The 13,442-nt window shown below is 38.7% G+C and overlaps 2 protein-coding genes across 4 annotated transcripts in view; one reads left to right on the top strand and one right to left on the bottom strand.

Annotated features, from left to right (window-relative positions):
• Positions 1–13,442, top strand: part of LOC126614698 (inactive beta-amylase 4, chloroplastic-like) — a 57,250-nt gene that overhangs the window by 12,497 nt on the left and 31,311 nt on the right. The window contains exons 1-3 of one of the 3 annotated variants that reach the window (XR_007620488.1): positions 1,248–1,316; positions 1,587–1,720; positions 1,819–1,967. The exons of 1 other annotated variant lie outside the window; for it this stretch is intronic. The gene's annotated coding sequence lies outside the window, so the exon portion shown is untranslated. Of the gene's footprint in view, positions 1–1,247; positions 1,317–1,586; positions 1,721–1,818; positions 1,968–13,442 lie in introns of those variants that run through there. One more of the 3 variants, XR_007620489.1, reaches the window with a different exon arrangement.
• Positions 1–13,442, bottom strand: part of LOC126614691 (probable LRR receptor-like serine/threonine-protein kinase At3g47570) — a 56,358-nt gene that overhangs the window by 37,998 nt on the left and 4,918 nt on the right. Inside the window, exons 4-7 of the mRNA XM_050282347.1 lie at positions 11,606–12,103; positions 11,359–11,430; positions 10,332–10,691; positions 8,307–10,235 (exon numbers count right to left, since the gene is read on the bottom strand). Of these exons, the coding sequence (XP_050138304.1) occupies positions 8,307–10,235; positions 10,332–10,691; positions 11,359–11,430; positions 11,606–11,906 (2,662 nt within the window). The 5' untranslated portion in view covers positions 11,907–12,103. The remainder of the gene's footprint in view (positions 1–8,306; positions 10,236–10,331; positions 10,692–11,358; positions 11,431–11,605; positions 12,104–13,442) is intronic.

Here is a 13,442-nt window from a genome sequence, read left to right as displayed (position 1 = left end):
GGAGAAGCCCTTTTCTGCCTTTTGGGCTTTAGCTGAGCTTCGGGCTTCTTTCCTCCTTTTGGGCCAACTCCCTTTTGAGCCCAAAGTTCAAGTTTTAACCCAAACAGGGTCGATGTCGGGTCGGAAGGGTGTGATGCTGAGGGGGATGAAGGTGAAGGGAGAGGAGGCGGTGAAAATGGGGATCGTGGATGGGAGGGGGTGGGTTAGGTTGGGTGGGGTGGGGTGTGCTCGGGGAAGAAGATGGGTGTTTTTTTTTAATAGGATAAATTATTATAATATTTTAAATGTATAAAAAATTATTATTTTTACGAACAAATTTGGCAGACACGTCATCACTTAACGACGGTTTACTTAACAGATTTTCTAACGGATGATGACGGTTTACTTAACAGATTTTCTAACGGATGTATGAAATTGAATAAAATGGTAAGTAAATGTATGAAATTGAAATGTTTTAAAGATGTTGTACAGAATTGAAATCGACACAAAACCTGAAGAGATAAAATGTAATTTACCCTAATTTAATTGTTATACTCTTTTAAACGACGGAGTATGATTAGCTACAAGGTTGCAGCTAACTATTTTGGTCTCTTCCTAATTCAAGTTATATAAATGTACATATCAAAATGGTTATAAATTCATATTTTTAATTTAGTTTCCTTTCAAGTGAGACAGAAACACCTTGTATGTTGCTCGATTTACTGTTGTTTTAGAATGAAGGCCTTAATTGCAGTTGAGGTTTGGTGGGGAATCGTAGAGAGTTTCTCTCCAAGGCCGGCCTTGAGGGTGTGCAAGTGGTGCCCCAAAACGGAAGGGCCCCCGATTTTTCAATTTTGCATGCATATGCGTATATATAGCTGTATGTGTAGAATATTACAAATGTGAGTCTTAGCGCAAGTGTTATTATTGCTTCTTTACATCGGCATAGGGATGGTTCGAAACTCGTCTTCATCATTTTTTTCAGTTTATTTTTATTAAATGCATGTGCTTCCACAAAATAATATAAAAATTCCACACAATAACATAAAATTCAAATCCTGACCCTCTAAATAGTTAAGAAAAAACAATACGCCACCTTTCCACTTGTTGATTTGTTAAATTTGTTTGTGCTATTAGAATTTATAGAAACTCAATTGAAAACTAAAATTATTTTTTTTTCAACAAAAAAATAAATTAAATTAAATTCTTAGTACTTTTTAGGGCATCCAATTCACTTTTGTAAAGGACCCTGAAATCTCAGGGCCATCTCTATTTCTCTCCTCTTGCATATGATTGGTCTCTATATGAAGAGCTTTTCAAACTGATTTCTGACTCAGGTTAGGTTTAAAGTTGCATGTTGCCTTGTCTTTTCACTCAAACGTTAACTCTTCTTCTAGCAGAAGAATCATAACCCATTTGGATGACTACAGATAATATCAATGTTTCTTCAGCATACTTGATTTTAGCTTTGATGTGCTTAAAAAGTTTATCAATGCAAAGGGATGTGAAAGAAAAACTGTAGTTTGGCCTTCATTACACACCTATCAGTTTGAATCTTGAATCTAGATAAAGAAGTTGACCTCTTCTTTTTTTCCTCCCAGTCCCAGATTGGTGATCAGAATAAGCATATATATTATTGGGACCAAAATGGATTTTCCAATGATGATTATCTTACACTGGGAGTTGACCATGTTCCTCTCTTTTGCGAACTGACTGCCCTCCATTGTTATGAAGATTTCATGTCAAGTTTCGCTAAGAAATTTGAATTCTTAATCGGAACTGTAATAGAATAAATTAGTGTTGGTCTTGGTCCTTCTGGTGAACTTAAGTATGTCACAGTTGCACTAGAACTACGAGTATGAAGCCAGTCCAATGATTTCTTATGCAACATTGTTACATTGCTCACACAGATATCCTGCACATCCTTTTGGTGATGGTAGATGGAAGTTTCCTGGAATCGGTGAATTCCAGTGCTATGACAAGTGCATGTATGCTAAAAATCTTGTGTAACTTGCATGACATAATTGCTTTTATCGTTCTGTTCATGCACATTCATCCTCAAACTACCACTTAGAGTAAAATGCAGACACTGAATTGAAGTTGTGTTTCTTTAGCAAGTGTAAATAAATCAGTTTGTGATCAAGGGCTGAGATTAGATAATATTGTGCTAGGCTCAGATGTAAGCATGTGTCAAGATCTCATAGGGTCTTGTAATGAATGGTATGATGAGCTCATAGGCTCACGTAGCTTCTTTCTTCCTAGTAGTCATGTAAATGTTGAGGAAAGAATGAATATATGCAGTAGAGCATTTTTGGCTCTCACTGAGATATTTTGAGAACTCTCTCTGCCTCTTCACTTTCTCTCTAAACTTCTTCTTCCTATACACATTTCTAAAATACATCACTGCATAACAGGACAGTCCAACATGGTATCAGAGCCTAGGTTCGATTTCGGACTGGGCGTTGAATTCTGTGAAATTGTGTGAGAGAATCCAACGTGAAATCTCTCAATTTCATTCCGATTCAAGCTAAATGGCTGGATCTGGAAGCGGTGATTTACGAGCTCCCGTTTTTTATGGAACGGAGTTCGAGTTCTGGAAAGTAAGAATGGTCACCATTTTCAAATCGTATGGGATATGGAAATTGGTTGACAAAGGGATTGCTATTCCAGAATCTAAGAAGAAAGGAGAAAAGAAGAAAACAAAGAAGGAGAAAGACGAGGAAGATTCATCCTCATCGGATGATGATGAAGGAGATGATGACGAGTTGGACGCACACATGGAAGATCAGCTCATGAAAGATGCTAAGGCACTGGGCATTATTCAGAGTGCTGTCTCGAAGGAGATCTTCACAAGAGACCTCAAAGGGTGCCTGGGATCTACTCCAGGAGGAGTTTCGCGGCGATGAACAGGCAAGATCTGTTAAACTTCAAAGTTTACGTCGTGAATTTGAGTATATGAGAATGAAGGAGAATGAATCTCTATCTGTCTATCTTACTAGACTATTTGAATTAATTAATCAAATGAAATCTTATGGTGAGAACCTCACTCATCAAAGAGAAGTGCAAAAGGTTTTGATTAGTTTGTCCAGTCAATATGATCCAATCTGTGTTGTGATTGAAAGAACTTCTTATTTGAATACTGTGACTGTGCAAGAAGTGGTAGGATCTCTTAAGTGTTATGAGCTTAGATTGAGTAGACATGTTGATGAAATTACAAGCACGGAGCATGCTTTCTCCACTATGGGTCTTGTACCTAAAGCACAGAATAGGCCACTCACACAGGGAAATCACAGTAAGGGAAAGAAGAATTGGAAGTCTATGTCTAGGAAGTGGGAAAACAACACTCGACAGCTTGAGAGACAGGGTGAGATCACTGAGGGTGTTAAACAAAAGTGCAAGATCTGTGATAAGGCTCATCATGGAGAGTGTTGGTTCAAAGGAAAACCTAAGTGTCATAACTGCAACAGATTTGGACATGTAGTGAGAGATTGTCACCAGCCAAAGAAAAATCATACTGCAAATTATTTGAATCATGTTCAAGATAATGCAATGATGTTCTATGCCTGTCATAAGGCCTCTGTGCAAGAAAATAGTGGTGTTTGGTATCTGGACAGTGGTTGCAGTAACCACATGACCAGTACTGAATCATTGCTGATCAACATTGACAGAAGTATAAGGTGTAAGGTGAAAATGGGCACAGAGGAATTGGTTGACTCAGTTGGCAAAGGCACACTGATTGTGGAGACCAAAAGAGGCACTCGGTTCATACCAGAAGTAATGATTGTACTTGGTTTGGATGAAAATCTTCTCAGTGTAGGACAAATGGTTGAACATGGCTATTGGTTGTTGTTTGGTGATTTCATGGCCTGCATATTTGGAGATCGTGAACTGCAAGATCATATAGTCACTGTGAAAATGAAGGGAAATAGATGCTTTCCACTAATGTTTAATCATGTGGATCATATTGTAGCAAATATTGCTACCACTGAAGGTAACACATGGAAATGGCACAGAAGATTTGGGCACCTAAACTATGACAGCCTGAGAATGCTACAAGAAAAGAGTATGGTGTATGGTCTGCCATATCTAAAGGAGTACAATCAGGTGTGTGAAGGGTGTGCTACTGGAAAGGCTCACAGAGAGGCTTTTAGCAAATAACATAAATGGAGAGCAAAGTTGCCCTTAGAACTTGTACACACAGATGTGTGTGGACCCATGAGTGAGACACTTGGAGGTAGCAGGTATTTTCTTACCTTCATAGATGACAAGTCCAGAATGTGTTGGGTCTATTTTCTGAAGTGCAAATCTGAGGTATTCAGAATTTTTAAAATGTTCAAGGCCATGACTGAATTACAAACTGGTTACAAACTGAAGAAACTCAGAAGTGACAGAGGAGGAGAGTACACATCTCTAGAATTTGAAAATTTTTGTGAAGATGTTGGTATTGAAAAGCAACTCACTGTTGCTTATTCTCCCCAGCAAAGTGGTATTGTTGAGAGGAAGAATCGTACCATAGTAGAGATGGCAAGAACCATGCTCTATGAAAAAAAATTACCACTCAAGTTCTGGGGTGAAGCAGTTCACACTGCTGTCTACTTGCTTAACAGGTGTCCTACCAAAGCACTAGAGAACAAGACTCCTTTTGAAGAATTCTGTGGTAGAAAACCAAGGGTAAAACACTTGAGAATCTTTGGTTCTGTTTGCTACACTCATGTGCCAACCCAGTTAAGACAGAAACTGGATGAAACTGGACAGAAATGTGTATTTGTTGGATATGGGACAAGAGAAAAGGGTTACAGGGTGTATGATTTGAAACACAACAAGATCATTGTCTCAAGGAGTGTTATTTTTGATGAAGATGCTGCTCTTAATTGGGAGAATATGGAAACTGTGCATTTCTCAGTACCTTTCTCAGAAGCTAATGAGGGTATAAGCATAACTGAGATAGAAAATGGTGTGTGTGAAGAAACTAATATTAGTTCCTCTGATTTATCTTGCCCAAATACAAGAAGTGAGTATGTTTCCAGTGTACACAATGATGCTCCTAACACTGTGAATATGGAGAGTGAAATTCCACTCACAGAAACTTATGACAACACACCAAAGAAGTGGAGAGATCTGAATGAAGTGTTTGCTCAGTGTAGACTCAGTGTCATTGAACCTGAGAACTACATTGAAGCTTCTCAAGATGAAGCTTGGAAGAAAGCAATGGATGAGGAGATTACTATGATTGAGCAGAATGACACTTGGAGATTGGTTGATAGGCTAAGTGACAAACCAATTGTTGGGGTAAAATGGATCTTCAAAACCAAATTGAATTTGGATGGCACTGTACAAAAACACAAGGCAAGATTAGTTGCCAAAGGGTACACTCAAAAGCCCGGAATTGATTTTAATGAGACATTTGCACCTGTGGCTAGATTGGACACTATAAGAACACTCATTGCTTTGGCAGCACAGAAAGGGTGGAAACTGTACCAGTTAGATGTAAAGTCTGCTTTCCTGAATGGGATCCTTGAAGAGGAAGTGTATACAGATCAGCCAGATGGGTATATTGTCAAGGGAGAAGAACACAAAGTATATAAGTTAAAAAAGGCCTTGTACGGTCTCAAACAAGCTCCTAGAGCTTGGTACAGCAATATTGATACTCATTTGCTGCAGAGTGGATTTAAAAAAAAGTCCAAGTGAGGCCACCTTATATGTGAAACATGTGGATGGACAGGGAACTTTGATTGTCTCTATATATGTGGATGACATAGTTTATACTGGAAGCTGTTTAGAAATGATTGAAGATTTCAAATGTGATATGATGAACAAGTATGAGATGTCCGACTTAGGCTTGTTGCATCATTTTCTTGGAATTGGAGTAATCCAACAAGAAGGGAGTATCTTTATTCACCAGAAAAAGTATGCACTGAGTTTACTGGACAAGTTTGGTTTGAAGAGCTGCAAATCTGTCTCAATACCCTTACCTCCCACGGATAAGCTAAGGAAAGGTGATGGGAGTGAAGCTGTAGATGAAGAATTGTATAGGAAAATTGTCGGCAGCCTTCTATACTTAACTGCAACAAGGCTTGATATCTTGTACTCAGCATGTGTACTTGCCAGGTACATGCACTGTCCTTCCATCAAACATCTTGGCACTGCAAGGAGGATCCTCAGATATGTGCAAGGAACTGTTGACTATGGAATTAAGTATGAAAAGGGAAATGCAGCTCTACTCATAGGATTTTGTGACAGTGATTGGAGTGGAGATGAAGATGACATGAAGTCCACATCAAGGTATGCTTTCAGCTTTGGCAGTGGTGCATTTTCTTGGGCTTCTGTAAAGCAACAGAGTGTTGCACTCTCAACTGCTGAAGCCGAGTATATGAGTGCCTCAGAAGCCACCACTCAAGCTACATGGCTGAGATTTGTGCTGCATGATTTTGGTGAAGAATTGATCGAACCAACTCCTTTGATGTGTGATAACACATCAGCAATTGCAATGTCAAAGAATCCGGTATTCCATCAGAGGTCTAAACATATCAAGAGGAAGTTTCATTTCATCAGAGATGCAATTCAGGAAGGAACAATTGACCTGCAATACTGCAAAAGTGAGGAGCAACTAGCTGACATTTTCACCAAAGCGCTTGCTAAAGACAGATTCTGTGCTTTGAGGGATAAGCTTGGGGTAATCTCAGTTAAGACCTTAGAAGGGAGTGTTAGTTGATTAAGGTCTAAACTGTATTTTCCTTACTTTAGCAAGTGTAAATAAATCAGTTTGTGATCAAGGGCTGAGATTAGATAATATTGTGCTAGGCTCAGATGTAAGCATGTGTCAAGATCTCATAGGGTCTTGTAATGAATGGTATGATGAGCTCATAGGCTCACGTAGCTTCTCTCTTCCTAGTAGTCATGTAAATGTTGAGGAAAGAATGAATATATGCAGTAGAGCATTTTTGGCTCTCACTGAGATATTTTGAGAACTCTCTCTGCCTCTTCACTTTCTCTCTAAACTTCTTCTTCCTATACACATTTCTAAAATACATCACTGCATAACAGGAAAGTCCAACACATTCATCCTCAAACTACCACTTAGAGAAAAATGCAGACACTGAATTGAAGTTGTGTTTCTTTAGCCAAGCAACATTTCTGTGTAGGTGCATAGCAAAATCCTAGTGTAACTTGCATGACATAATTGCTTTTATCGTTCTGTTCATGCTCATTTCATCCTCGAACTAACTCTATTTGCTTCTAGGGGTTGTACTTGCAGACTGTTTGCTACTTAAGTCTTCACTACTCTTACGCAACATGATTAAAAAGTAGATATGTTTTAATGATTTAGTATGAAGTCATGACAAGGGAACGGGTTTTTAAGAAACTGCACTAAGTTAATGCAATTTGATTAAGAATGAAAATGCATTGATGCTTGTCTTTCTAGAGAGAAAAAAAAACGTCATAGGATGAACTGGTTAGTAAACTAAGGACAATTATGGAGTATAAGTGGAAAAGTAAATTATATTATGGTTCTTTATCATGCGATACTTGGCATAACATGATTAAACTTATTGGAAAACACTGTGGAGCTTAGTAGATCTGACAGTGGCTTGACTCGTTGTAGGAATGGTACAGTGGTAGGTTGCTCCATCATCCAGATGATATTCTTGCAAGGGCAGCTAACATTCTGAAGAAATATCAAGAAAACAAGCAAACTTCAATTGTATTGGCGGCTAAAATTGGAGGAATATATTGGTGGTAACAGGCAATAAGAAATATCGTCATATTTTCGTATCTGTCACTATGAGAAGATAATGTAGTCTTTGCAGATTGAAAACAACAATAAGCAAATGGATCCGAAAATATAGAGAACAAAAAGAACTAAGAGTTCATTCCTCCACAGTCCTTCAAATACTTAGTCTTGATTTTGGTGAGTGTGATTGCGGCATCTTTCATGTTAATCCTCTCTCCCGGCAATGCTGCAGAGCAAGCTAAAGCTAATCTCATAACGGATAATAAGCAATCCCTTCTGCTCACGAAATCACCATCTTCCTCTGCCCCAAGTATATCGGCATCCACAACTTCACCTATTGCAGCATCTGGAAATAATGAATCTGCAATCCATTGCTTTAAATCCATTTCCCCAACAAACATCTCGTCTGTTGGCTTCCTTTTTGTGAATGTCTCCATGAGTACAATACCAAAACTATACACATCCCCTCTAGTTGAAACTCTTCCTTCCATCCCATACTCTGCAAAATTTGTATGTGAATTTAGTTATACATGATAAAAAGAAAATTATAACTCCTAATGAGGCCAACATATACAAAATTGAGAAAATACATCACCTGGAGCCATATATCCAACTGTGGCTAGGGTCATGGTTTCTGTCATCGAATCTCCACCACCGATGAGTCTTGCAATGCCAAAATCAGCAACATGTGCAACCATATCATCATCTAGTAGTATATTGCTTGGTTTCACGTCACAATGAACGATAGGTATCGAGTAACCGTGATGAAGATATTCTAGTGCCAATGCAACATCTTTCATTATGTCCAACCTCTGCAGGATATTCATGGAGCGGTTTGGAGAATACAACCACTGTTCGAGGCTTCCATTAGGCATCAATTGAAGTACTAGGGCTTTGAAATCAAGTTCATCGCAATAACTTATGATTTTAATAAGATTCCGATGACGGATATTGCTTAGCATTTCACATTCCTTATCAAAACTCTTGAATGCCCCTTCTAGCTGTAAATTGAAAACCTTGACGGCGATATCTATTCCGTCTAACAGTGTTCCTCTGTATACTGAGCTAAACCCCCCTGTGCCTAGTAAGTTACTCTCGTGAAGTCCATTTGTCGCCTTTACAAGTTCTAGGTGCGAAACTCTTCTCCAAAGAACTTGATGTAGCGAGGCAGTTTCTCTTACAACTTCGACATTTCTTTTCTTGCATAGTATCAGAATCAATGCAGCGGCCGCTAGGAGTATTGCTGACATGACCCCTGAGATGATATATTTAGCTTTCCTCCATTTTGGCTTAACTTCTGTTTTATATTTGCACAATGGAACGTGGAGTCGGGAAGCACCGCAAAGCGCACCGTTTGATACAAATGAATCAGCAGAGAAGTTTCCGAAAGGCCCGCCTGTTGGAATTTCTCCTTGGAGTTTGTTGAAAGACAAATTCAAATGCTTGAGATGCGAGAGTGCTTTGAATGACTTCGGGATCACTCCAGATAGATTGTTTTTGGACAAATCCAAGAATTCTAGGCTTAGCAAGGTTTCAAATGAACTGGGAATAGGGCCTTCTAAATAATTGTTTGCCAAGGAAAAATTAATCATATTCTGAAGACCCCCAATGCTATCGGGAATGTTTCCCGAGAAATGGTTATTTGATAAATCTATATCCACCACATTTTTCAACTTTCCGATGTCTTCTGAGAGTGGTCCAACTAGAGAATTGGATGACAAGTTTAGGTCCAGTATATACTTGAGTTCCCACAAGGAAGATGGAATTTTTGAAGTTAACAAATTGGACCCTAACGATAGACTTCTTAGAGCTACTGCCAAAGTACCCAAGCAGGAAGGGATATGTCCTCCCAGTTCGTTATTGTACAAATACAAACCTTGGAGATTTTGTAGCCTTTGTATTGAAGTTGGAATTGCTCCACTCAACTGATTGTTTCCCAGTTGTAGTGATATCAAGCTGCTCAAGTTGCCAATATCAACTGGAATGTTGCCCCTGATGTTGGAACGGATTAAATTCACATATAGGAGTGACGTAGAGAGATTCCTATGAGAAGCTGGAATCGTGGTGTTTAGTGGATTGTCTCCCAAGGACAATCTTGTCAAATTTCTGAGATTAAACAAGCAAGAGAGAGTGCTTGCTGCTTGTGGAGTAGAAGCATCAATTGCCAAATTATTCGAGTGCAAGTTAAGAACCTCGAGGTTTTTCAAGGAACAGAGCGTGCTAGGAAGAAACCCAGTAAATGAGTTTGTGTTCATGTCTAGCACCCTGAGCTTGGAAGCATTGGAGAGGTTAGGGAGTAGTCCGCCCACGAGGTTATTTCTGGCTACTTCAAGGTATTCTAGGTTTGGAATGTTAAGACCTATGTATGCTGGGAGGCTTCCTGAGAGCTGATTAAAATAAAGCCCTATTCCTCTTATCATGGAGTTATTGAAGAGTTTGGATGGGATGACGCCATTGAGATTATTAATCCCCAATCCCAAAATCTCTAACTGCGGAAGATCACCAATCTCATCCGGTATTGTACCTGTCACAATTTCAGAACGTTTGCATTAAATTTTTAACTTCAGTTTAACTAAAAACTAAAAACGAAATGATTATCAAATAGTCTTAAATTTACTACCTGTTAAATTATTGTCATCAATCTGAATCTTGGTTAAGTAGGTCAAATTGCCAAGACTTATGGGTATGCTTCCACGGAAATTGTTAACACCTAATACCAATTCACGAAGCTCTTTGCATTGCCACAGTTTGGAGGGAATCAGACCGTCAAACTGGTTTTTACCCAAATTCAAAATTCGAATACTTGGAAGATGCTCACATATATTGTCCGGAAGACTGCCACTCATGTTGTTTCCATATAGAGCCAAAGTAGTCAAAGAAGATATGTTGAGGACAGGCACAAGAGTAGAGCCTTTTAGGACATTGGACTGCACATACAACTCCTCCAGCTGACCTAAACTGCCCATCTCGTTTGGAAGTTCTATAAATCAATCCGTATATATTGTTAAAATCATGTAAACATATATAGGAGTTGCTTCTTACTCGAAATCCCGTTCTACCGTAGCAAAAGTGGGATAACATTATAAGGACCATGTACTCACTATATAGGTTCTCTTTTTGCTCCAGCATATGAGGGTCTTACACAGTAAATATACGATCCCTATGATAGTCCTCTTATTTCATTTTTGCTAAAGTGGAACGAGATTCCTGCTAAGGAGGGGCTCGTATCTAAACTACTTAGTACCTATTAATACAACTCTTCTCCCAACCAAAACTACATGAAATTACAATTTTAACCCCCACACCAAAACTGCACAAAAATTAAAAAAAATATATGGGTAATTTAGTAATTACATGAACATAAATTTTGTTGTTATTTACGGCAACCTCACAGCCAAGTCATCATAGCATGCTCTATTTAAAAATTAAAAATAAAATAAAATAGTAAATAGAAAACATGCCTACTTTAGAAGAAACTGCTCATCATTGTCCTAATTTTTATAATTGATTTCTTTTTGTTAGAATTTTAAAAACTAATCACATTTCATAGTAAAAAAAAAAAACAAAATGAAATGAAATTATTCACACACAGTGTGTGAAGGCATCTGCTAGTATACATGTAACAAAACCTAAGTCATACAGTATACCTTCGAACTTGTTGAAGTCAAGGTCTATGCCCTTCACCATTGTTAAGTTGCCTATTTCTCTGGGTATGCTACCTGTTATGTGCATGCATTCCAACAAAAAGGAAGGAAAAAAAAAAAACAAACGAGATGATTGTTATACATCTTATATATAGATGTTCAAATGAAACAAAGATGTTAAAATGTAATCATGAAGCAAGCAACATTAATTTATATTCCTAGGTGCTTGGTAATGGTGGTACGTACGCACCTGATAGTTCGTTCCTTCTCAGATTAATTACTTCGAGTGCAGATAAGTTGAAGATAGCAGCGGGTATGAAACCAGAGAAGCCATTACCGTACAATTTGATGGTTTGAAGTTTAGGAAAGGACCCAAACCACGAAGGAATGGTTCCCATAAAGCTGTTGTTTCCAATGTTAATCGCCTTCAACCGGCGCAAACGAGACAGTTCTTGCGGTAGGGGACCATGAAAGCTATTATTCTTAAGGCCCAACTCAACAAGAAATGAGAGGTTGCCTAGATGCGGAGGAATAACTCCAGCAAGACCCATGTGCGAGAGATTTAAGGTTGTGACTCTGTGGTGGCGAGCACCACAGCTAACGCCAATCCAGTTGCAAATGTCGGAATTGGAGGCAGACGACCAGTTGGCAGTCAAGATGTTTTGAGGGTCACTAGTGATGTGAGCCTTGAGAGAAAGAAGCGCAGACTGATCTGTGCTGAAATTGGTATGAGATATTGCTAATACACCTGCAGTTAAGTAATTAGCCATAATCATCATATAGATATAACTCAAGCAGTTTATCATCGACAACATTTTTTATAGTAGGAAACGACTTCTCTCCTTAATTGAAGTAGTTTTCGTCTTTCGGTTTAAATTTGATCGAAAATTAGAACTCATTACATTCACATAAATAGGGAAACAAGTTGGTGTTACCAAGACTTGTGAGCGACTTAGGCCCCGTTTGGGATTGAGGTGATTTTAAAAAAAAGCTACTGTGAAAAAAAGCTGAGGATCATTTTTGTGTTTGGTAAACTGAAAAAAAAGGGCTTATTTTGGAAGCTGCTGTGAGAATAAGCTGAAAATCAAAGGAAAAGCTGAAGCTGCTATTTGCTGCTTTGAAAAAAAGCCAGTTTTTTCAAAGCACACGGAGCTACAGTGCTCCTTTAATGAAAAGACACACTATCATCCTGCTTTTTTTTCCAAAAGCACTTTCACAAAAAAGTTTACCAAACACTCTACTGGCTTTATTTCACAGCCGCTTATTCTCACAGCACAGCCGCTTATTCTCACAGCAGTTTTTTTTCAAAGCACAGCAATACCAAACCAGCCCTTAGACTTGCCCGGCTTCTAGGTCAAGGTGAGGAGACTTCGATTTTTTAACATATCAAACACACCATTCATTTTTTGCTGGTAGCGTGGGTAGGTGAGAGGAGGAATGGTGACTGCGATGTAAGAGAGATTCAAGGCCACGACTTGAAGTTGGCGTACCAACCCCGTTGCAACTTGCAAGTGAGCAATCAATGGCCGACGAGTTGTGTCCATTTTGTGGGCACAGCTGGAGATGCCCAAATGTGGAATTTTAGTCTTCAGTTCACCATCAAAACAAACAACACCATAAATTTCAAGATTGATATTTAATGATGACATACATTTTGATTCAAATGCAAATGCGACCAAACACATAGCAGTTACATTCTTCCGGATGAAATGTCTTTGCCGGCATTTACATATAATCAAGCTCTAGTTGAACACTCTTCGGATTCGAAAATCATCTAAACTTGGCCAATCAGTTTTTCTGAACAGAACAAAGCAAAGATGATACGCAAACGGTCCAAGAATTACGGTCTTCTGCTTCTAAATTATTAATCACGATCGCATGTACAAATTCATTGCAGTAACAACCAGAGGTTGAAAACTAGTTCAGATACGTACATTCACTATCATGCAGACTTGCCATTGGAGACGCTCTGAATATGCAAAGGCTTCTTATATGACTGCAACAAGAGAGAACATACCACGCTTAGAGATGAAGCAGGCATGCACCTGCAAGCCATGGTGGTAATCGAATTCCAGTGAAAGGGAACA

Source organism: Malus sylvestris, chromosome 3, assembly GCF_916048215.2.
Source record: "Malus sylvestris chromosome 3, drMalSylv7.2, whole genome shotgun sequence".
Taxonomy (NCBI): domain Eukaryota; kingdom Viridiplantae; phylum Streptophyta; class Magnoliopsida; order Rosales; family Rosaceae; genus Malus; species Malus sylvestris.
This window is presented reverse-complemented; position numbering and strand designations above follow the sequence as displayed.